This window comes from Dasypus novemcinctus, chromosome 12, assembly GCF_030445035.2.
Source record: "Dasypus novemcinctus isolate mDasNov1 chromosome 12, mDasNov1.1.hap2, whole genome shotgun sequence".
In the NCBI taxonomy this organism is placed as follows: Eukaryota; Metazoa; Chordata; class Mammalia; order Cingulata; family Dasypodidae; genus Dasypus; species Dasypus novemcinctus.
In genome coordinates, this window is record NC_080684.1 from 106,850,308 (window position 1) to 106,876,170 (window position 25,863).

Below are 25,863 nucleotides of genomic sequence, written 5' to 3' on the forward strand. Positions count from 1 at the left end.
TCATGTAGGTGATAATAGTCATTTTGGAGTATGTCAGGCAAAAACAGTTTTTATAATCTTGGTGTTTTATGGGGGCCTCTGCCCATGTCTATTTGTGCCTAATGGCAGGAGGTCAGAATCCCAAGGACACACGTCAGGGCCTTCTCAGGGACGGAAAGGGGACTGCTGTCCTTGGGTACCAAATAAATCATCCCTGCCAGGCATAATGAGACGCTAAGGTGGTGGTGTTCAAGGACAAGACTTTCCTCTTTTCTAAATGCTTATTTTCTATGAGGATATGTGGTAAGTCAAAATAAACGTTTAATTGACCGTGTCCCAAATCTAAAAAATGTCCCTTAAGAACCAGCCTCACCTTTGTTCTATATTTTGTGCAACAGGTATTAATTTCTTTTACTATGAATGCATTAACAGTGAAAAAAAATTTTTTTAAAGAAATTTGTTTATTTCTCTCCCCTTCTCCCCCTTCCCGCCAGTTGTCTGCTGTCTGTGTCCATTTGCTTTGTGTTCTTCTGTGTCCACTTTCATTCTTGTCAGCGGCACTGGGAATCTGTGTCTTTTTACTGCGTCATCTTGCTGCATCAGCTCTCCATGTGTGCAGCACCACACCTGGGCAGGTTGAACTTTTTTTTACGTGGGGTGGCTCTCCTTACGGGGCACACTCCTTGCGCGTGGGGCTTCCATACGTGGGGGACACCCCTGCGTGGCACAGCACTTCTTGCGTGCATCAGCACTCCACGTGGGCCAGCTTATCACATGGGTCAGGAGGCCCTGGGTTTGAACCCGTGACCTCCCATGTGGTAGGTGGATACTCTATCCACTGAGCCAAATCCACTTCCTAACAGTGAAATTTTTTTATTCAACAAACCCATACAAGTCCTGTTACAGAAGTCAGGTTCTAGTCTAAGTCCTTCATAAATACATACTCAGTCGTCATGTTGACTGTGTAAGATGGCACTGCCCTGCTTTGTAGAGGTGTACACTGAGGAAGGCAGCTTGAGGAGCTGCCGGAGGCCGCACAGTCTGCCTCTGGAGCCTGCGCCAATCACTACCATGCTGCACTGCCTGCAGCGAAATTCCCTTTATCTAAGATAGTATCTGTGTTACATAGGAAAACCTACAACACCCAACAGCACCCTCCGTGGGGATCATATAGATTGAATCCCTTTTAAGACGGAGGTGAGCATTCTCTTTTATCTGCTTTAGTTATTTCTCCTGAAGGCCCATCCTTTGGTGTATTTCTCTAATACTGACTCCTTTTTCAAGGAGCCAAAAATACCCTGACTCCAGGTTTGTATTTTTGTTTCTTGTGCCCTCTAAATTGCACATATACAAACACAGAGGCAATTTAATTAAATCAGCAAATTTTGGGGTATATTTGAGCACTTTAGGATTAAAGGAAAATGACCCCTAAATGCAGAAGGATTTGGTGCTTTACACAGGGGAAAAGAAAATGCTACCAACACCCTTTACTCCTCTGCGATTTTAGTTACAGTGAAATTTCTTGTATTTGATTCACTTTATTAAGCAGTTTTGACTACCTCCTGTGGGGAGGGCACAATCTTGTGTCCTCCAGGAAGATACTAAGGTTAATTAGACATAGTGCCCACCTCTAGTGGTGAGGGGTGGAATAAACCTACTAAATGTTGTAGTCCCAGGTGTATATAGGGAGGCATCACAGATGTAGTGCTTCAGGGAGGCACTTGGGCTGTAGCCCTGGCTGGGAGGGGGAGGGCATCAGCACCTACATTTATGCAGTAAGGAAGGGCTCTGTGCAAGAGTTGTCTTTGACTTGAGCCTGGAGGCTGGGCAGGGTTTTAGCAGGCATATGTTATAAGAGCATGTGGGGAGTTTCTGGGTGTCTGTGGGATTTTCTAGGTGTTGCTACACCCTGAGTGTGCACAAGGTTGGGAGTCTTTGGAGGTGTTTTGGGTAACACTGAGAAGTCCAGTTTGATTGTATTAAAAGATATTTGTAAGAACTCAATGGGAGGAGAGTACTGAGCAAGAAGGCCAGTACTGAGCAAGAAGGCCAGCACTGGACTTTATTTTGGTGACAAGAGTCTTTTGGTTCATTCAACAGATATTTATCACCAGACAAAAATACCTGGCCTCATGGAGCTTTTGTTCTAGTGGTGAGAATGGCATAAAGCAAAGAAGTAAAATATAAAACTAGCCAGGTGTTATACCCGTTAAAAAGAAAATAAAACTGGGGAAGGGACTTGTTGAATGGGCTTCCCTGAGCTGCACGGAGAGCAGAGGCTAAGGCTGCCTGGGAGCTTGGTAGGTGGAGCTGCTGGGTCAGGGCTCTGGGAGATGAGCTCTTTTGGTGTCTTTGTGCCATGCAGGTGAGTGAGGGCCAGGGCTGGGAAGGGTGCAGATGGGAGCCTTGGCAGGAGTACACAGGGTCCTCTGGGGAAGTAGAGGCTCTTGGAATCCTTTCAGATAGTTGATATGTGTTCAGAGTTGTACTTAGATTAATAGGACTGAAGGGATTGTGGAGTCTTTCTCAGCAGGGATATGTAATGAGTTAATGTCTCTGTTTGCATCTAGACTGGTGCTTTGTGCCACCCTTTTGAGAACTGAGACAGCAGTCATTCAGAGTAGTGTCTAAGTCCTGTGGTTCAGATGCAGAACTTTGCTAGGGAACCCTGGTGAGGCACAGTGGTGCTTCTGGGTTGAGAGCATGATCATAGTCACCTGAGGAATTTAAAAAACACGCAGGGGCACCCAGGCTTCTTCAGACCTGTTGACTTGGAAGATTCAGCTGGGTTAGTGGCTGATAAGACTGAAAATTTTGAGGGTTGGTTGGTGAAACAAACCTCTGTATTTATTAAGCACCAAGCAGTGGTGCCCTGGGGCCACTCCTGGGAGGGTGTGGGTGGGGGTCTGTGTGCCTCCAGGTGGGTTATGACCTTCCCTCTTACCTGTTGGCCTTAGAGTGCTGGGTAAGTCCTGAAGATTTTTAGTTGTTGTCAAAATTAGTTGATTCTGTCACCTAGGGTCTGGTAGCTTGTTTGGCAGATTACTTGGTGAGGAAATTTTGGATGAAGACTCAAAAACAGTTCACATGTTAAGATTTAGTACAAAGGAGAGCCTAAATTTATACAGTTTTTTGGTATCCCTTCCCAGTAAATGGGGGTGAATATTAACAAATTGAATTAGCTGCCCTGGGTAAACAACTTTTGAAGTTTCAGGTTTATAATCTGGTTGAATGGCTTAGTTGATTAAGACAGAATGCTAGTTTTGCCACTCACTTCTTTGGACAAGTTAATGTAACTTTTCTGTGGTCCAAAGAAGAAATACAAATGGCGAAAAAACACATGAAAAAAATCTTCAGTATTATTAGTGATTAAGCAAATGCAAATCAAAGCTACAATGAGATATCATTTCATACCTATTAGAATGGCCACTATTTAATTAATTAATTTTTTTACATTTCTCTGTACTGGATACCTATAAATCTTATTTTTTGAGTCATACAATATGTTACACAATATATTTGCTTCATAGTAATGCAATCATACAGTATTTGTCCTTTTGTGTCTGGCTTGCTTCACTCAACCTAATGTCCTCCAGGTTCATCCAGGTTGTCGTATGCTTTACGACTTCATGTCTGGTTACAGCTGCATAATACTCCATTGTGTGCCTATACCACAGTTTGTTTATCCATTCATCTGTTGATGGACACCTGGGTTGTTTCCAACTTTTGGCAATCATGAATAATGCCGCTGTGAACATGGTGTGCAGATGTCTGTTCGTGTCACTGCTCTCAGTTCTTCTGGATATATACCCAGTGGTGTATATACCCAGGGTCACATGACAACTCTGTATTCAACTTTAGGAACTGCCAAAGAGTCCTCCACAGTGGCTATAACATTCTATATTTCCACCAATAGTGAATAAGTGTTCCTGTCTCTCCACATTTGGCAGTTCTTAAAGAAGTTTAATATAGAATTGCCACGTGACCCGACAATACCACTACCCAGAAGAACTGAGCGCAGTGAAGTGACATGAACGGACGTGTGCTTACTGGTGTTCATAGCCATGTTATTCACAAAAAAAAGACAAATACTGTATGATTGTGCTATTATGAACTAAATGTATTGTGTAAACACAGGGAGTTAAAAACTAGAATATAGGTCACCAAAAAAATAGAATGAGTTTAGAGAATGGAAAGCTGAGGGCTAATCTGTGCAGAATTTGTAAAAAGGTTGATTGTTTATCTTTGGATGTGATTAGAAAAAGTGAAAGCACCTCATAGTGTTTGTAACTAGCAGTACTATTGTATGGTTTTGGATATACAGTTCTCCTAGCACCATTTGTTAAAAAGATTTTGTCCCTGTAACGTGGACTTGGTAGGTTTGTCAAAAAACCAGTTGGCTGTAGAGGTGAGAGTTTATTTCTGGATTCTCAATTCTATTCCACTGATCAATATATCTGTCTTTGTGCTAATGCCATGCTGGGTTTATTTGTTGTTATTTTCAAAGGAGGAACAGGGAATGAATCCAAGACCTTGTATATGGGAAGCATGCACTCAACCACTGAGTTAATCTGCTTCCCAGTGAAAGTTGTTTTTTTTTTATTTGTTTTTAGGAGGTCCAGGAGATTGAACCCAGGACCTTGTACATAGGAAGCAGGTGCTCAACCACTTGAGCTATATCTGCTCCCCAAACAGCATGCTGTTTTGAACACTTTAGCTTTGTAATATGTTTCAAGTCCAGGCAGAAAAGTCCTCCCACATCACCCTTCTCTTTTAGGATGCTTTTGGCTATTCAGGTGCCCTTTCTCTTCCAAATAAATTTGGTAATTGCCTTTACTATTTCTGTAAAGGAGGCTATTGGAATTTTTTTTTTTTCAATTTATACCCCCCCCCCCCCCCCCCCCCCGCTGCTTGCTTGCTGTCTGCTCTCTTTGTCCATTTGCTGTGCCTTCTCTGTCTGCTTGTCTCCCCTTGTTGTGTCATCTTGCTGCGCCAACTCTCTGTGGGGTGCGGGCCATCAGCTTTTTACGGGCACGGGCCAGCTTTCTTTCACAAGGAGGCCCTGGGAAGCGAACCCAGGGCCTCCCATGTGGTAGATGGAAGCCCAATCCATGAACTCAGAGTATCTTTCCATTTGTTTAGGTCTTCTTTGATTTCTTTTAGCACTGTTTTGTAGTTTCCTGAATATAGGTCCTAAACATCTTTGGTTAAATTGATTCCTAGGTAGTCTTTTTTTTTTTTTCCTGTAATGGAATTTTTTTTCCTGATTTGCCCCTCTGATTGTTCAATAGTAGTGTACAGAACATTACTGATTTTTGAGTGTTGATCTTTTGTCTTGCCACTTTGAACTTGTTTATTATTAGTTCAAGTACTTTTGTCATATATATTTCAGAACTTTCTAAGTAGAGGATCATGTCGTCCGTGAATAGTGAGAGTTTTATTTCCTCTCTTCCTATCTGGATGCTTTTTTTTTTTTTTTTTTTTTTTGCCTAATTGCTGTAGCTGGAACTTCTAGCACAATATTGAATACTAGTGGTGACAGTGGGCATCCTTGTCTTGTTTCCAATCTTTGAGGGAAAGCTTTCAACCTTTCCCTGTTGAGTATGATGTTGGCTGTGGGTTTTTCAAATATACCCTTTATCATATTGAGGAATTTCCCTTCTGTTCTTATCTTTCAAAATGTTTTTATCAAGAAAGGATGCTGGGATTTGCAGAATGCCTTTTCTGCATCGATCGAGATGATCATTTGTTTTCCCCTTCAGTATGTTAATGTGATGTAATATGTTAATTGATTTGCTTATGTTGAACTACCCTTGCGTATCAGGAATAAATCCCAGTAGGTCTTGGTGTATAATTCTTTTGATATGCTGTTGGATTCTATTTGCAAGTATTTTGCTGAGAATTTTTACATCTGTGTTCATTAGAGAGACTGGTCTGTAATTTTCTTTTCTTGCAGTATCTTTACTGGGCTTTTGTGTTAGGGTGATGTTAAGTTCATAAAATGTTTGGGTAATTTTCCCTCCTGAATTTTTTTGGAAGAGTCTAAACAGGATTGGTGTTTATTCTTCTCAAAATGCTTGGTAGAATTCACCTGTAAAGCTCTCTGGTTCTGGACTCTTCTTTGTTGAGAGATTATTTTATTTTACCACTGTGCCCTACTCTACCCCTCACCGCTTGCATGTGCTATCTGTTCTCTATGTTCATTCACTGTGTGTTCTTCTGTGTCTGCTTGTCTTCTCTTCTTTTTTTAAAAGATTTATTTATTTATTTCTCTCCCCCTCCCTGCTGCCCCAGTTGTCTGTTCTCTGTGTCTATTTGCTGCATGTTCTTCTTTGTCCGCTTCTGTTGTTGTCAGCGGAATGTGAATCTGTGTTTCTTTTTGTTGCATCATCTTGTTGTGTCTGCTCTCCGTTGTGTGTGGCGCCATTCCTGGGCAGGCTGAACTTTCTTTCACGCTGGGCGGCTCTCCTTACGGGGTGCACTTCTTGTGCGTGGGGCTCCCCTATGCAGGGACACCCCTGCGTGTCAGGGCACTCCTTGCGTGCATCAGCACTGCATGTGGGCCAGCTCCACATGGGTCAAGGAGGCCCGGGGTTTGAACCGTGGACTTCCCATGTGGTAGATGGACGCCCTAACCACTGGGCCAAGTCTGCTTCCCATGGCTTCTCTTCTTGTCTTCTCTTTAGGAGGCACTGGGAACTGATCCCAGACCTTCCGACATGGGAGAGAGGTACTCAGTCACCTGCGCCACCTCAGCTCCATGGTTTGTTGTGTCTCTCCTCTGTGTCTCTTTTTGTTGCGTCATCTTGTTGCACCAGCTCTCCACACCACATGGACCAGCTTGCTTTTCACCAGGTGGCCCTGGGAAGCGAACCTGGGACCCTCCATGTGGTCGATGGGAGCCCAGTCACTCAAGCCACATCCACTTCCCTGTTGGGAGTTTTTTGATGACTGTTTCAATCTCTTTAGATACAATTGGTTTGTTGAATTCTTGTATTTCTTATAGAGCCAGTGTAGATTGTGCATTTCTAGGAATTTGTCCATTTCATCTAGGTTTCTAGTTTATTGGCATACAATTTCTAATAACTGTCCTCTTATGATCCTTTCATTCCTGTGGGGTCCGTCATAACTTCCCCCCTTTCATATCTGATTTTATTTATTTGCATCTTCTCTCTTTTTTTTGCTAAGGGTTTGTCAATTTTATTGATCTGCTCAAAGAACCAGCTTTTGGTTATGTCAATTTTCTCTATTGCTTTTTTGTTCTCAATATCATTTATTTCTGCTCTAATCTTTATTATTTCTTTCTTTCTGCTTGCTTTGGGAATGCTTTGCTGTTGTTTTTTTTTTCCCCTCTGGTTTCTCCAGTTGTGTCATTAGATCTTCGATTTTAATTCTTCCTTTTTTTTGATATGGATGCTAGGGCTATAAATTTCATTCTCAGCACTGCCTTCACTGTATCACATACTCAGTACTTTTTTTTTCTTCTATCTGGTTGCGTCATTGTCGTTATGGTTTGTTGCTGTGCCGCGTGGAGGCCTGCGCTTCTCCCCCATAGTTCTGGGATGCCTTTTTTCTTTTCTTTTTTTAATCAGGAGATCCCATAAATTGAACCTGGGTCCTCCATATGGTAAATGGGAGCTCAATTGCTTGAGCCACAACTGCTTCCCTCAATATGTTTTAATAACACATTTTCCTGAGTAGAAATAAGAATGGTAACTGTAATGTACAAAAAAAAAAAAAAGAATATTTTTAAAAAATCCTATGTGTGGCTTCTTTTATCTTAAGGGAAGGATCCTTAGGATAGTGCTCAGAAGTAGAGTGAATTGGAGAGCTAATTGGGAACTCTGGTATGCTGTGCCCCATATACTAGAGTGAAAAGTTTTTGACCCATTTCCTAACTGTGGGTGCCATTAAAAGTTTTTATTGGTGAGAAGTGGACATGGCTCAGCTGATAGAGTGTCCGTCTACCATATGGAGGTTCCAGGGTTCAATACCCAGGGCCTCCTGACCTGTGTGATAAGCTGGCCCATGTGCAGTACTGCTGCGTGTAAGGAGTGCCATGTCACACAGGGGTGCCCCTGTGTAGGGGAGCCCCACATGCAAGGAGTGCGCCCTGCAAGGAGAGCTGCCTGTGTGAAAAAAAGCGCAGACCACCCAGAAGTGGCACCGCACACATGGAGAGCTGAAGCAGCAAGGTGATGCAACAAAAAAGAGATGCAGTTTTCCGGTGCTGCCATGAATGCAAGGGGACACAGAAGAGCACACAGCGAATGGACACAAGAGAGCTGACAATGGTGGGGGTGGGGGATGGGGAGAGAAATAAATAAAATAAATCTTAAAAAAAAAAGTTTTTATTGGCAGATGACTTAATGTAAGAGGATCATGTAATGAACCATAGTCTCTTATCAGGAGATATACAAGCCTAGTTTGCATTTCTGTTTTTAAAGATCAATTTCTGATCCACCACCTGCCTCCTTTTTTCCTTCAAGATCACTCACCACCTGTTTCCTTAGATCTCCCTTCTTGTATGACATCTCCCATCTCTGTCATATGATCAAGAATAGAGAGGTGCATTTACTGAGCAAGGAGAAGTCTGGGGGAAGGATTGCCTCTGGGTGAATTTGTAGAGAAGGAAAAATCTATTTTTACCTTTCCTTTTTCAGCTCTTTCAAATCTCCCTCAGCTCACCCGCTGGGGTCCTCACAGTCTTCTTGTTGCTGTCTGTTCGCCTTGATTGTATTTACGTCATGCTCAACCCTTTTTGTCTGTACTTCACAGAATACCTCATTCAGAATTTGTCCTGTCTTTTTTATCCTTTCCTCAGGTGTAGCCCATCTGTTTTGTTCCTTATTCTTCCTCTCTATCTTTGCCTAAGGATACTTATGATTTAATCTGGTAAAATTATTTTCTTTTATTATATTGCCTGGTTTGATCATAGTCAGCTAGATTCTAAATTCCCCAAGGTCCCAGTGCTAATCTAATGTATCAAAATTTCAGACAAGTTTTAGAGCAGGCAGTTGGGTTCCTTTTGAATTAAATCGAATAGGTGGCCCTCTTCTAGCATTCCTGGGAAGCTGTCCTGCTGTGGGTGACTGGAAAGTTTGGCCTCATTGCCTGACAGTGCTTTGTCCATTTTCTAAAGATTACACGTGAATAAAGGAAAACAGATATATCCTAATACCCAACCATTTGTTGTTTTTTTATGCTCAGTTGAGGGAATTATTTGTTTTATTTTGGATTAATAATTGTTACATGAAATCTGAGATTTTAGGGGTTTTGGAAATATCTAAGATCTTGGATGATTTTTCCAGACTTTCTCATTTTTAAACTAAAATACAGGAAACTTTAGGTATACTTTCTCTTTTTACTAAGGCAGTAAGCATCACATTTTTCATGCGGTAAGACATGCTCCATGTCTGATATAAGTTCTTTTCCCCCCATTTGCTAATAAGCATTTTAGATATTCATACCCTTTTTTGGTATGGAAATAAATGAGATTTATATGTATAAGTTCAAGTTAAAATGTGATTTTTGAGCAGATATCCTTTTTGACTTATGCTGGGTAGGAGGAAACATCATCAAATAGAAGTATTGATTTGATAATATAAATACTGACTTAAAAACTGGTAGAGGCTTGGTCTTCACACTTGTCTTTTTGTAAGTTTAATTAATTAAAAGCAGAAAAGTCAGCCCTTATGTAAGTGTTCTGACATTGGGTAAGGTAATTAACCTTGCTAAGTCTTATTTACCTATCTTTAATATGAGCCTAACGGCATTACCTTCCTCCAGCCATTTTTTTGTGTGGACTAAATAATGCATGTATAATGCTTAGCTCAGTGGTAAATATTGAATAAATGTTAGCACATTTAAGTTTGTTGTTATTCTTATTGTAGCTGATTTCATAAAACTTAAAATGACAGCATTTCTGAAATGTTGAATTATCTCAGTACTGAAGGAATAGTATATTCCTAGTTTCTGGGGCCAAGTCACATGAAAGAAACCAAGATTTAAAAAAAAATAGGTTAATTGAAATATGCCAGCAGCAAAAGGACAAATATTGTATGATTCCACTTATATGAGGAATCTAGAATAGGAAATTCATAGGGGTAGAAAGTAGAATAGTGGTGGTTACTAGAGATGGGCTGGGGAGGTATTGCTTATAAGTTTATATTTGGGATGATAAAAGTTGTGGAAACACATAAAGTGATGGTTACACAACATTGTGAATGTACTTAATGCCACTGAATCATAACACTTTAAAATAGTTAAAATGTAAATTCTATGTTACATATATTTTACCAAGTTAAAAAAATGTTAAAATATAGATAATTGATGAAAAATAATTTTATTTTCAAAATATGCTTTCCTAGATATTATAAACCTTGTAAGGAGTATAAAACAAAAGTATTTCTTTAAAATTGTCTCCATAAATATTTTTAGCATTGTACAGTTTCAGTAGGACATATTCATATAGAAAACTGGTTTTTTTACAGGGTAACATTCTTAGATCTTGTAATAGCCAAACTAGTGGGTGACGAGCCACTTGCCAAAGATGACATCCCTGTGTTCTTAAGCCACGCAGAGCTGATTGCAAGTACTTTTGTGGATGAATGCAAGATTGTGCTAAAACTGACATCTGAGCATCATACTGATGATGAGGTAAGGGGACAGATTTCCTAATCTTGAGTGAGAGGATAGTAAGGCTTTCTAACTCATCTTGGTCCTTTATAAGAATTCTTTTAAAAAAATCTTGAGAAAAATTATATAACTAATGCATATTTATTTTAGAATAGCAAGAAAATACCACTGAGATTAAAATGCCCTTATTCTTACCATCGAGAGCTAATGTATTAAAAGAAAAATTCTGGTTAATGTATTTTTCCAACCAGATAACCTTACATACATACATATGTACAAATGTGCACACAATATATTTTAAAAATTAAATCATTTTATTCAGTTTATTGGAAATTTTTTTTTTCTTTTCCTGTTTGACAGGATGCAAATTCTGTACATGAGGGCAGGAAGTTGACTGTTACATTCATAGTAACTTGTGCATAGTAGATACTTAGCAGATATTTGCTGAATGAATAAATAACTAATGCATTGTGAAGTATTTTTTAAAAGGCTGCAATATGGGAAGTGGATTTGGCTCAACTGATAGAGCGCCTGCCTACCAACATAGGAGATACAGGGTTCAAACCCAGGGCCTCTTGACCCATGTGGTGAGCTGGCCCACATGCGGTGCTAATGCATGCAGGGAGTGCTGTGCCACATAGGGAGCCCCGTGCGCAAGGAGCGCGTCCCTTAAGGAGAGCCACCCCATGTAAAAAAAGCACAGCCTGCCCAGGAGTGGTGCTGCACACACGGAGAGCTGATGCAGCAAGATGATGCAACAAAAAGAGACACAGATTCCCAGTGCTGCTGACAAGAATCCAAGTGGACACAGAAGAACACACAGCAAATGGACGCAGCAGACAATGGGGGATGGGGGAGGGGAGAGAAATTTTTTTAAAAACTTAAAATAAATAAATAAATAAATAAATGGCCACAATAGCACTCCAAGTAAAGAATTTAGCATACTTTTTTGTTCTATGTCCCTATAGTTGGACATTTAGATTATTTATTATTTTTACTTATAAATAGCTCTATAACACATGTCTTTATAGTCAGATCTTTGTACCTTTCCATGGTTTTAACCTAGGGCACAACCTTAGAAGTGAAATTGTGGGATATAAGGGTGTACATTTTGAAGCTTCAGCCCCTTCCTCTCTACCTGGGACCCGTGGTCTGTTACATTCTCCCCTTTCTTATCCCTCCCTGCCTGCATAAATTACTGGCCTAACTCAACCAATGTGTTCTTGAAATTCATTTTTGCAGCATAGTCAAGAATCTAGATAAAATAAGGTTACTATCTGAGGAACAGAAAGAATGAAGAAAAAGGTAAACAGAGCCCATGGAACCTGTGGGACACCATCAGGTATACCCATATAAACACATTGTGGAAGTCCCAGAAGGAGAAAAAGGAAGGAAAGAGGGAGGAGGACATTAAATAAAAGTAATTTTTATGACTTTTACACTGGTCTATTGTTTCAGCAAATGAAAGGTTTTATTAAAAGAGGGTTATAGTAATTCCTAAATTTATTTGTATTTTAGCAAAAACATTTACTTAAGAAAATGATCTGTAGTTTATTTCATATTATTTAATGTGCTAATTGAAGTAAAATGAATTATGTTCTATACTATAATAATGCTGATTTTTATTTTGAGGGTTAAAAAATAAGTGATGTGAATGATCATTTGTTTAATAATTAACAAGATAAAGAAGGATTTGGTCTTTTTTTCATTTCAGGTATAATATGTATGGAAAATTTAAAATACCTATAAAATAAAAAAGTATTTAAATTAAAAAAAAGAAAAAGAAAATGAAATAATGGCTGAAAAGTTAGCAAATTTAACAAAAGACATAATATATTCATATATCTAAAATGCTCACCATAATCCAAACAGGATAAACTCAAAGTGACCCATGACATGACATATTATAATCAGACTGCTGAATGCCAGAGATAAAGGAAAATTCTGGACGCCACGAGAGAAGCAATGTGCCATGTACAAGGGAGCCTCAATAGAATTAAGTGCCAATTTCTCATCAAAACCCATAGAGGCAAGTTTCCATGGGAAGTGTTTGTATGTGATACTGACTATCCAGCCAGTATTGATGAGGTTTTCATAGTTTATGGCCCCACAGAGTGGCCTCCTAAATCTACAACAGTGCTGGAGCCTGAAGTCTGTTGATGGCGTTTAGCCATTTTACCCACCTTTAGTTCAGCAAGCACATCTTGTGCTGAGACCGAACCAGCTCATAGTCGACAGCATCAAATTTTAGTCAAGGCTAGGCAATTAGGCTCTGTACATTCAGGATTTTAAAAAAGCAGGTAGCTTTTCTTTGGCAACAGCAAAACCAAGATGCTTCAGGGCCACAGGGCTTTGATCCAAGTCCTATGAAGAGCAAAGCTTCCTAAGCCCTTTTGCCTTGTCAGTCTCCAAGTGTGAATTGACCCATTCAGAAAACGCACATCACCCTCTAAGGGTCGGACACTCATTTTACGAAATCATTAAGCAACTGGTAACTACTTTTTAAAACTCCATAGTTTCCACCTGGAGATTGCCTCTATTTTCACATTGTCTCTCTTTTTTCGGAGGCTTAAATAGGCAAAAATCATCACACAGACTTGTTTTGTTTCCAGTTCTTAAAGAGTTTAAGTTTCAACCCACCCACTGGTGTCAAAAGCAAGGAAGTTGTGTCCCATAAACACTTCTTGTTTGCAGATTCCCCTAACTGGAATGATACCACTACCATTTATGAAATTACAAGAATATAACATTTTATATCAGTTTTTTACCAGACTTTCAATTGAAATGGCTGCAAAATACAAAAACATTTTTTAAAAATGAGTTCACACCAGCTTTTCACATTGCAAATTTATTCAAACCACTAGTAGTAAATTTCAGCAGGGATTTTTGAGGGCTGAGATTACAACTCCAGGGAAGAGCCAGGCTAGATGCAAGGGGGCAAGAGGTGGGGAGGCTATGGCCACAGCTTCTAGCAGCTGGATTGAAGGAATGGCTGGAATGTTTCCCACCCCTCCCCCTCCCACCCTTTTCTGTTTTATCCAAACTTTGCTCCAGCCTCGGCGTTATTGAATTTTGTCTAGGTGCTTGACTGTGCTGCAGAAATGAATTTCAGAAGCACGTCGGGTGAATTAGGCCAATAATTTTTCCAGACAGGAAAGGACAAGAAATGGGAGAAAATAACAGACCATGGGTCCCAGGTAGAGAGGAAGGGGTTGAAAAGTGATAAAGTGGGCTGATTTACAGGCTACAGTTTCCCATTATAGATTATAAATCCCCAGGTTTACTTGTCTAATGATCCAAGCAGGGGAGAAGGCAGCCAGAGTCAGGGTCCAGAGGCGAGAGCGAGTTCAGGCTTCGCACCTCTGTTTTGAGCCATTAATTATTCCACCCCTTTGCCAGTGGCATAGGAGGAGTTCTAGCTGTTTGCTGTTTTGATTGATTACCCCACTTATCAATCCCCCATGAGGGCCCAATGATAAAGTTTTTGGGGAATATCCAGGGCTTCTTCTGGCTTCCAGAAGAAGTCTTCTTCTGAGCAGCAGAATCTTGTAGAGGGTCTTCCAGCAGCCATCTTGGGGGTTATTGATGTCCACGTTGACTCTGCCAGGTTCTAGATCTGTTTATTGATTCCTTTTCTTACTAGCCTGCTTCATTGGGAACTGATGTAAACTTTTTTCTTCCTACTTAGAGGAGAGAGCAATGCAAACTTTTAGCATTTTTGGCTTATCCATAATTACATTTGGTGTTTTGGGGGCCCTGTCACCTCCCACCTGAAAGAGAGGATGAAAACCAAAAGTCCCTGACTGCACTGCCCTGACCCTCGTCACTGCCCCCTAAACCCCCACTTTCACCAGCATAATGTCCCTTTGATCCTTTCCTCCTCCTCTATTAGATCCCATCCAGGCTCAATAATTGTCATTATTTAGTTGCTTTTTTTTTTATTGTGGAAACATATATACAACATAAAATTTCCCATTACATTTACTTCCAAGCATACCATTCATTGGGCTTAATCACATTCACAATATTGCAACCCCCAAACATAAATCCTATACTCATTTGCATTAATACTACCTTTTCCACACTCCTGATAACCTGTAATCAGTTTCTGTCTCTATGAACTTGGATATTCTCCAATATTTCCTTTGTAGTTACTATGGGACTTTAATTTAACATCCTACCTGTATAACATTCTTGTTTGCTTTGATCATTTAAGTTCAAATAGTATACGCAAAGTATGTTCCTGTATTCCTCTGTTCCCTCACTTTTATGCTTTTCACAATTGTGTGTTTTTTATACATCGAGTCTTCACTGATTTATCATTGCATTTTATTCATTTGCCTTTTAGATGCTATAGGAAGTAAAAAGTAGAGTTACCAACCAAAAATACAACAGTAGTGGCATTCATACTCACCTGCATCATTACTATTACTGGAGGTCTTCATTTCTTCAAGAGCCTTTGATCTCTTGTTTATTGTCGTTTTTTATTTTCAACTTGCAGAACTCTTTAGCATCTCCTGTATGTCCCAGTGTAGTAGTGAGCAGTGCCAGTGCTATTGTTCACAGTTTATCTGTGCAGTGAGTTTAGAGAATAGATCCAGGCCATAACTTGGGGTCTTCCCTAGTCCTTTCTACACGTGCATCTTGTCTGGGGCATGCATATGTGGCCCTAGGAAACCACCGTTTACACAATACAAATGTCCCTTCTTTCCTAGGAAACCATTTACTCTTGGACCTGGGCTCTACACTGTGTGTCCTACAGATAGCTGTCCCTTGCCTCAGGCAACATGACTTGACTGCTTTCCTACACCATTCTACCTGAGAGTTCTGTGAGCTGCCTTCTATACACAGGGCAATTCCTGGGACAGAGTCACCACCACCAGACAGATCAGGCCAGATATATATACTCCCAGTATGTACATAAAGGTTATGCTGCTCCTTCCAGAACCAGGACCAGGGGTTCACACTGGGAGTCTAGGCCAGTGCTGTGCTGAGCCACTGAGGGATGCAGGAAGGGCCAGCCAGGGTACCATGAAGTCCTAAAGCTTTTAGGTGACTTTTTTAAAAAAAAGTTGAACCTCTCCTGGTTACTACAATCCTTTAACTCTTTTCTGGAGGTTTGGGATATTTGTGTTTGTTAGTTCATGCTGGTTGTTTAAAGCTTCTGTGGAGGGACCTAATCCTGAACCATCTCACCCCCCCACCTTGATCAGGGTAGAGCCCCTCCTGTCACATAGTAATTTCACCTGTCATAGGAGAAAGGAGCTCAGCCGCTGTTTCATATCATGTATGATTTCATAGCCACTGAGACATCAGTGGTTTGTCATCTACAACCCCTTTATTCTTCTCCATCTGCAAATACTGCTTTTGTCATATTTCAGTAAAACAGGATCTTTTAAGCAAATCCCATTTGTGACACCAATTGGGTTGGTAGGTCTCTACCCTCTTGCTGAATAATTTGCTAGGAGGTTCCACAGGCATCAGTATATGGAAATACGCAGAGTTAACTTTTATGAGAGTGAAAGGGTAGAGAACAAAATTTGCAATGGGAAAAAGCCATGGGGTGATGAGTCACACTGGGCATGATTAATTTCACCAACAAAGAATTTAGACAGCGTGTATGAAATTTTGCCAACTATGGAAGCTTGTTAGAGACTTAGTCCGCAGGGTTTTATTGGGCATGGATTTTTGCCCACATTTTACCTGGCATATATGAAAATTCCAGCCTCCTAGAAGAAAAGCTGGTATTAAACATAGACCATTGTTCATAAAAGGGGAAATAAAAAGGCATGAAAAGAGAGAAAAGGCAGCTAATAACAGATGAGACAATAGAAAACAAATAGCAAGATTGTTGACTTAAACCTAAGCTAATGGGTAATGACAGTAAATGAAAATGGGCTAAACATTATCCTGAAACTAAAACCAGACAAAGATAATAAAAGAAAAGAAAACTGTCCAGTATATCTTAGGGACACCTGCATAAAAATCTATAATAAAATAGCAAAAAATGAAATCAAACTATGTGTATATATTTATGAATTTGATAAATTCTTAACCAAGTGAGTTTTAGGTGGTTAACAAAATAATGAATCAATGTAATTCATGATCGTATAACCATCTTATTAGATTCAGAATAAGAATATGACAGATCCCTTCCATAAAACTCAGAAAACTAATAGAAGGAACTTCTTCAACCTGGAAAAGGATATAATGTTGAAAGATTGAATACTTTCCTTCCAAAGATGGGGAACAAGGCAAAAATGCTTTCATCACTTTTATTCACCCTTATATGGATGTCTTACAGCAATAAGGCAAGAAAAAGAAATGCAAGACAATCAAACGAGAAGAAAAAGTAAAACTGCAAATGACATGGTCAATATGTGGAAAATCATTTGATATTTATGGAAAAGTGACTAAAACAAATGAGTTTGAGGGTACAGGATGCAAGGTCATTAGAGAAAATGAAATTTCATTTTTATATATGGGCAAAGAATAGTTGAAAAATGAGGTTTAATAAATATAATACATAACATTATGTGACAGCTTGAAGTTCTTTTATGAATCCCAAAAGAAAAAAGATTATGTTCTTGAACTAATCCATTCCTGTGGGTGTAAGACTCTTTTGATTGCAGTGTCAATGAGATGTGACTCAGGTTGAGTCTCTGCCCTACTACTGAAGCTGGTATAATTGGAGAGACAGAGGAAAAGGGAGTTGCCATAAGAGAGAAAGACTGCAGGTTCACCCATGGCTGAGCTCAATGAGAGAATTCCTGAGAGACTCAGAGAGATGAGGCATATGCCTGATAGCTCACAGCTGAACTCACAAAGAAGGTGAAGCAACTAAAACTGAGAGAGGAGGCCCAGTGAGAGACAAGCCCTATGCCTGGCTGTCCACAGCTGAGCTCTGGGAGATGATAGATTGGAGGGGAAGGCTAAGACCTTAGCAGAGATCAGTGGTCCTCTTGCTTTGCCATGTGGCAGGACCTGAGAAAGCATCTCTGCTGATGCCTTAATTTGGACATTTCATGGCCTTGGAACTGTAAGCTTTTGTCCATTATAAATTTCCCATTAGAAAAGCCAACCCATTTCTGGTACTTTGCATCAGCAGCCCTTTTGCAAACTAAGTCACATTAAAAAATTTGAAATATTTAAGTATAATTTAACAAAATACATGTGAAATTGACAAAGAAGAGCTAAATAAATGGAGACATATACTACATTTATGGATGGACTATCTGGTATTAGTTAGATGTCCTTTCCAAATTTATCAGTGTGCCAATCAAAATTTCAGTAAAGGTTTTTGAACATATTCACATTTTAAGTCTAAAATTTAAGTGGTAATGTCAAGGGTCCAGAATAACCAAATCAGTTTTCATAAAGAAACAGAAAGTTGGATCACTTACAGTGTTGATTTTGATAGTTACTCTCAAGCTGTAGTTATCATGACAGTTCAGTACTGACATTGAACAGTATATTCACCAGTGGAACTGAATAGAAAGACCAGATACAGAGCTATATCTTATGGGCAGTTGAATTTCAGCAATGCAGAAAATACTTTCAAGAAATACTAGAGCAACTAGATATTCATATGGAAGAGAAGTGAACCTCAATTTTCCTTCACCTTATATACACAGATTTACTCTATAGCTGTAATAACTACCAAACTTTTAGTACAAAACATAGGGAAGAATCTTTATGATCTTTTATAAGCAAAGATTTATTAGATCACAGAAGGTACTAATCATGAAAGAAAATAATTGATAGATTGGATTTCATTAAAATTAAGAAGTCTGCTCTAGGAAGAACAGTAATAAAAATATAAGCCATATACTGGGAGAAAATACTCAGAATACATTCACCTAAATAGTAACTTCTATTCACAATATTATATTACAGCTCAGTGGAAAGACATGCAACCTAATAACATAATGGACAAAACATTTGAACAGACCGTTTACCAAAGAACAATTTAAGTAGGGAGTATGCTCAGGAAAAAGTGCTCAGCCTCAATAGTTATTGTACCTGGAGAAGGAGTACATTTAGAAAGGCTCATGGTCCAAATGTTGGCCAAGATATGGGGTGGAGCGGTATCACTCATCCATTGCTGGAGGAGATGCTAAATGGTGCGACCACTTTGGAAAAGAGCTTGGCGCTTTCTTACCGAGTTAAGCATACACAGTTAAGCAGCTGTTTTCCAGTTCTAGGAGAAATGAAAATATATGACCTCCAAATGATGTTTACATAAATCTTTGTAATATTTTATTTGTTTCCATCTCAAATGGAAATGATCCAGCTGTCCATCCAGAGCTGAGTGTAGTATATAATAGAACACTACTCACCAGGAAGAAGTGTGCACCTTGGATGCACACAACACCTTGGATTAATCTCAGCCATGCTGAGTGAAAGAAGACAGGTGCACCAGAGACAGTACTCTGTGATTCCATGCATAAGAAATTCTGAAATAGACAAAACTCATTGATAATGACAGGAAGCAGATTGGGGTTGCTGGGGGTTGGAAGTGGAGGGTGGAATTGATTGCAGAGGGGCATGAGGGAACATTTTGGGGAATAGAAATATTATACACAGATGTTTACATTTGACACAACTCTAGAGTTAAAGTGGATGTATTTAACTGAGTGTAAATTCTACCTCAGTAAGCTTAAACACACTTTAAAAGATAATAGAGGGAAGCAGATTTGGCTCAATGGATAGAGCGTCTGCCTACCACATGGGAGGTCCAGGGTTCAAACTCAGGGCCTTGTGACCTGTGTGATGAGCTGGCCCATGCACAATGCTGATGTGTGCAAGGAGTTCTGTGTCACACGGGTGTCCTGTGTGGGGGGTGCACCCTGTAAGGAGAGCCGCCCAGCGCGAAAAAAGTGCAGCCTGCCCAGGAGTGGCCCCGCACACATGGAGAGCTGACGCAGCAAGATGATGCAGCAAAAAATGACACAGATTTCTGGTGCCACTGACAAGAATATAAGCGGACACAGAAGAGCACATGGTGAATGGACACAGAGAGCAGACAACTGGGGGGGGGGGCCGGGAAAGGTGAGAGAAAGAAATAAAAAATGAATCTTTAAAATAATAATAATAGAGTAGTTATTGCTGACAGATAGATAGGTGGGAGGGGTAGGTACCCAGGACACAAGTGGAGGGGCTGCCTGTGCAGGACAGATGGGAAAGCAGAAAATGTGAGGCCTGGTCCCCAGAGCTTCCTGGAAACTTGGTGTAATCCTGCTGAAGGGACAGAGTCCTGCTGTCAGCTGAGGCCACAGTGTAACTACTCTGTCCATGGAGTGCTTTTCCTTCTTGGTGAATGCTCATTTTCTCAAGTTTCCTTTGGTGTGAATTTTCTGTGCTGTATTACACAGACCATGTTAGTCCTCATGGATAACACCAGTGCTTTGGGCCTCATTTTCTGTGATAGAAGAGAGGAAACTCTTAACTCAGGGACTTGTTTTCCTTTCTGGAGACAGATTTTCCTTTGTTTCCAGCAGGAGGAGCAGTGAGCTGTGCTTACATTTTTTTTTCCAATTCTTTAGGGGGACAGAAAAGGATGTAAAACTTGGATATTTGTTTAATCAGAGCTTTAAATTTTTCAGGCACTTACATTTAAAGTATAGATATTGTGTTGAATATTGTAAAAAGAAGTAACCTGGTGTAACTTTTTTACATTTAGGAAAATTTACATTTTTCCTTTTTTTTTAAATTTAAGATGGAATTTATATATTATATATTGTAGCAGTTTGATGTTATTGATGAATTCCAAAAAGAAATATTGGGTTATGTTTATAAACTAATCTTTTCCTCTGGGCATATTAGATTATATTGGATTCAGAGGTTTACTTGATGAAGTAATCAGGTAAACTTCTTGTGCCAGTAGGGCACAAGACAAAAGACATAACAAAGGATAGAGGAGGAGGGTTTTTGATGTTGGAGTTTGATGCTGAAGCCTTAAGCTGGAGCCCCAGGAAGGGAGGAACCCTCAGCCTGGAAAGAAGCAAGTCCTGGGAAGAGAAGAACCCAGGAATCCTGAACCCTCACAGGTGTCTGCAGTCATCTTGCTCCAATATGTGAAAATAGGCTCTGGTAAGGGAAGTTAACTTTTGCTTTATGGCCTGGTATCTGTAAGCTCCTACCTTAAATAAATATCCTTTATAAAAACGAACCAATTTCTGGTATTTTGCATCAGCACCCCTTTGGCTGAGTAATACAGAATTTGGTACCGAGAAGTGGGGAAGTGCTTTTGTAATTACTGAAATGCTGGAATATTTTTATGAATGGGTAAGGGGTATTTTTTGGAGGAATTGTGAGATGCTTGATGGAAAAGGCCTAGATCACTTTGAAGTGACAGTTGATAGCAATATGATGCTAAAGAGACTTTTTATGATGCCTTAGGAATAAATGATGAAACTATTACTGGAAACTGGAGGAAAGGTGATCCCTGTTTTAAAGTTGCAGAGAACTTAGCAAGATTGACTCCTGGTGTTTTATGGAAGGCTGAATTTGAAAAGGGTGAGCCTGGGCATTTAGCTGAGGAAATTTCCAAAGTAAATGTGGAGAATGCGGCTTGGCTTCTGCTTGCAGCTTATAGCAAAATGCTAGATGAGAGAGATATACTGAGGACTGAACTGTTGGGCACGGAGAAAATAGAAACTAATTCTGGAAATTCCAAGCCTCTGGAAATCAAACTCCCAGAAGAAATTGCCCCATTAGAGGACTTCAACTAAACTTGGAATTTGTAAATCAAGATTGAAGATGCAGTTATGTCGGAAAGACTTGTGAAAAGTCTTACTATCTGATGGTTTGGATCCTTGCTTCCTGCATGCTAAACCAACAAGGTTTTTGAGAGAGCTGTATGAACAAAACCACTGTCAGCCTGGAATAAAAAGGACATGGAAAGGAGAGATTGAAGGAGAATCAGCTTTAAGAGGAAAACCATGGATGCAGAGATCTGGAATCGGGACATCACCTTGGGCCAAGAAAGGAACCCCACCCCTGTGTACAGAGAGGGTGAGTTTGCCCCAGCAGTTGAAGAGGGTGAATGTTGCCATCCAATGTTCTGGGAGAGTTTTGTTGCGCCATAATGCAGAGAGGGTGGAGCATATTCCCAACGATTAGGGTGATTAAGGTGAGGACCCCACAAGTCTGAGAAGGGTGGACCTGTCCCCCAAAGGTTAGGGAAGGTCAGGTGGTCAGCGCATTGCTCTGAGAGTGTTGAGCCTGTATGCCAAAAGTTAGGGGGAATGATGTCTTCACATCACTGTGCTAGGGGGCTTAAGACTCTAACCGAATGATTGGGGAAGGTGTGGCAATCACCCCAACACTCTTGGAGGGTGGGGTCTGGAGCTTGGTCAATACCCAGATGCTTGATGAGGATAGAACCATGAAAATGGCTGTTGGGCAAGCTGGTGAAAAGGGTAGGTCCTCATATGGCCCCAAGGAGAAGAACCATTTTCTTAAGAATGACCCAGACTTTGAAATCAACAGAGAATTCCTTGCAGGTCTACTGAACTGTAGAGAAACTGATTCATGTTTCCCTCCCAATTTCTCCTTATTGCAATGAAAATGTTTATCCTTTGTCCATTTGTGTATTGGAAGTAGATGAATTGTTCTGTAAGTTTCAGAGGTCTATAGCCGATGATGCTTTGCCCCAAGACAAACTGTATTTCTTTAAATTGATTGTGATATGATTTAGTACTTGCATTATAACTGATTTAAGGTTTTTTTGAATATTGTAATGTCATTTTGGAATTCAGGGGGTGGAGTGTAGCCGTTTGATAATTGATGAATTCCAAAAAGAAATATTGGATTATGTTTGTAACCTGGTCTTCTTCTATGGGCATATTAGATTACATTGGATTCAGAGGTTTACTTGATTAAGTAATCAGGTAAACCTCTTGTGCCAGTAAGGTGTTGGCACAAAAGACATGGCAAAGAACAGAGGAGGAGGGTTTTTGATGTTGGAGTTTTTATGTTGGAGTTTGATGCTGAAGCCTTAAGCTGGAGCCCCAGGAAGAGAGGAACACTCAGCCTGGAGAGAAGCAAGTCCTGGAAAGAGAAGAACCCAGGAAGCCTGAACCCTCACAGACGTCGGCGCTGCCCACACTTCCCGTGCCGTTGATGACAACAGAAGCGGACAAAGAAACAAGATGCAGCAAAATAGACACAGAGAACAGACAACTGGCGGGGGGGTGGGGGGTGGGGGGTGGAATTAAATAAATAAATAAATCTTTAAAAAAGAAAGGACTTGTAGAATAAGTAAAAGGGGAAGTGGATGTGACTCAAGTGATAAGGCCTCTGCCTACCATATGGGAGGACCTGGGTTTGAACTCTGGGGCCTCCTGGTGAAAAAGAAGAAGAGAAAGCATGCCTGGGCTGTGAGCCAGTGCCTCTGTGGTGAGTTAGGTGCCCACGTGGTGAGCTGAGTGCCCACGTGAGTGTCCATGTTCTAAGCCGAGTGCCGACGTGAATGCCCACATGGCAAGCCAGTTCCCGTGCAGTGAGCTGAGTGCCCGTGTGGTGAGCCAGTGCCTGTGTGGTGAGCCAGTGCCTGTGTGGTGAGCCAGTGCCCGTGTGGTGAGCTGAGTGCCCGTGTGGTGAGCCGAGTGCCCGTGTGGTGAGCCAGTGCCTGTGTGGTGAGCCAGTGCCCGTGTGGTGAGCTGAGTGCCCGTGTGGTGAGCCAGTGCCCGTGTGGTGAGCCAGTGCCCGTGTGGTGAGCCAGTGCCCGTGTGGTGAGCCGAGTGCCCGTGTGGTGAGCCGAGTGCCCGCGTGGTGAGCCAGTGCCTGTGTGGTGAGCCGAGTGCCCGTGTGGTGAGCCGAGTGCCCGTGTGGTGAGCCGAGTGCCCGTGTGGTGAGCTGAGTGCCCGTGTGGTGAGCCAGTGCCCGTGTGGTGAGCTGAGTGCCCGTGTGGTGAGCCAGTGCCTGTGTGGTGAGCCGAGTGCCCGTGTGGTTAGCCAGTGCCCGTGTGGTGAGCTGAGTGCCCGTGTGGTGAGCCAGTGCCCGTGTGGTGAGCTGAGTGCCCGTGTGGTGAGCTGAGTGCCCGTGTGGTGAGCCAGTGCCTGTATGCTGAGCTGAGTGCCCGTGTGGTGAGCTGAGTGCCTGTGTGGTGAGCCAGTGCCCGTGTGGTGAGCCAGTGCCCGTGTGGTGAGCCAGTGCCCGTGTGGTGAGCCAGTGCCCGTGTGGTGAGCTGAGTGCCTGTGTGGTGAGCTGAGTGCCTGTGTGGTGAGCCAGTGCCCGTGTGGTGAGCCAGTGCCCGTGTGGTGAGCCAGTGCCCGTGTGGTGAGCTGAGTGCCCTCACAGCAAGCCAAGTGCCTGCACAATGAGCCAGTGTCCATGCAAGTGAGTCATGCAGCAAGATGATTATGCAGCAAAAGAGGAGAGTCAAGCTGAAGTGCAGCAGGGACCAGGAACTGAGGTGGTGCAATTGACAGGGAACCTCTCTCCACAACAGAGGTCCCCAGGATCAAATCCTGGTGAGTCCTATAGGAGAAAAGACGAGAAGACAAAAAAAGAAATAGATACAGAAGATTATAGAGCGAATAAACACAGACTGAAAAAAAAATTAAGGGAAAGAATATTTTTCCATTTCACACACTGCTTTATTATAAAAAAAAAATTCAAGCTGTCATTAAAGGAAAAACAGTTTAAATTTTTACCTCTTTGTGCGCCCCTCCCCCCATTTTAGTTGTAAAAACTAAATAGCTGCTTAAACAAATACCGTACAATGGGTTGGCTTAAACAATAGGAATTTATAGGTTCATGGTTTTGAGGCTAGCAGAAGTCGAAAACTGAGACTTCAGCATACAATCGCTGTGTGTTTTGTGTCTGTCATATTCTTAGTAGGCGGCTCTGGGAACCCATCTGGGACCTTCCAGAGTGGGGAGAGGTGATCATTCTTTTGCATCACCTCAGCTCCCTAGTTTGCTATGTCTCTCATTGTCTCTTCTCTGTGTCTCTTTTTTGTTGCGTCATCTCTGCTCAGCTCTCCATGTGGGCGGCACCACTCCTGGGTGGGCTGCACTCCTTGCATGGGGGGCACTCCTTGCACAGGGGCACCCCTGTGTGGGGCGACATTCCTTGTGCATGGTAGCACTCCACATTGGCCAGCTCGCCACATGGGCCAGGAGGCCCTGGGTATCAAATCCTGGATCCCCTATATGGTAGGTGGAAGTTCTATCAGTTGAGCTACATCTGCTTTTCAAAAATAATTTTTAATATCAAATAAACAGTATACAAAATTTTCCCATTATCTAATATTTTCTTCAAGTTTATTTCTTTGAATCAGAAAAACTGCAATTGGCAAGTCTCAAATCTCTTTTAATATATAGTTTCCCTTTTCCTCTCCCTGCCTCCTACTTTGTTTTTTGTTTTCTTTTTGCTATTTATTTGTTGAATTTGGGTTGTTTTTCTTGTAGTTTTTCATAACTTGCATTTCGATGAGTACACCTTCATGCTGGCATTTAACAGTCTTCTCTTCTTGTCTTTCCTGTTAATGGGAGGTAATAAGGCGTGTTCAGATTTGGGTTAAAATTTTTCGCAGTATTGTTTCACTGTTGGTGATGTACTTTCAACAAGAGGCTATTGATATCTGGTTGTCTCCCTTTTTGTGAGGTAGCTGTGGTTGATGATCATTATCTATATCCATGAATTCTTTAGGGGTTACAAAATGGTGGTATTTTGGTTCCGTCATTCATTCTTCATTTATTACCTTGAATATTTTATAAAGAGAAACTTTCCTACTCAATTATTGTTATCTAGGATACATTTTGATTAAGAGAAGCAGGTAGATGCTTTATTCCACCCTTCCCTTATTCCCCTGGGATTGTCAGTTTTCAAAGGAATACGTTGGTTTTGTGGCATCATTCAAAGATGACCAGTTTTTTTTTTTCTTTTGTTTTTAATTTATCGTTTCACAGTCATGGGTGTAAAACCACTTGATTTGTTTTCAACCTATTCCAGTTGTGCTTCCTCCTTACATTCTGCTGAGCCATCTTTGGCCAGGGCAAGCCTCTGAAAGCTGCTTTTGACATGATGCTCGTAGTCTTGGCAGCTTCCTTGCTTGAAGTATCATCTTGTACATACTCTGTCCCAGATCTAGAATCAGCAGTTTCTTGATGGACAAATGGTGTCTAGAGATACCATCTGATTACCCTTTGCTGCTGACCAACTACCTGTTTAACAAAGGAGCATACAGTAGCCCCATGCAGTTAGTGGATTTGCTCAAGCAATAGTTTGGTACTC

General features: G+C 41.1%; 1 protein-coding gene across 1 annotated transcript in view; it reads left to right on the forward strand.

The window, feature by feature from the left end:
* ATXN10 (ataxin 10) overlaps positions 1–25,863 on the forward strand; it is a 262,209-nt gene that overhangs the window by 96,867 nt on the left and 139,479 nt on the right. Inside the window, exon 7 of the mRNA XM_058308930.2 lies at positions 10,473–10,638. Coding sequence (XP_058164913.1) covers positions 10,473–10,638 — 166 coding nt within the window. The remainder of the gene's footprint in view (positions 1–10,472; positions 10,639–25,863) is intronic.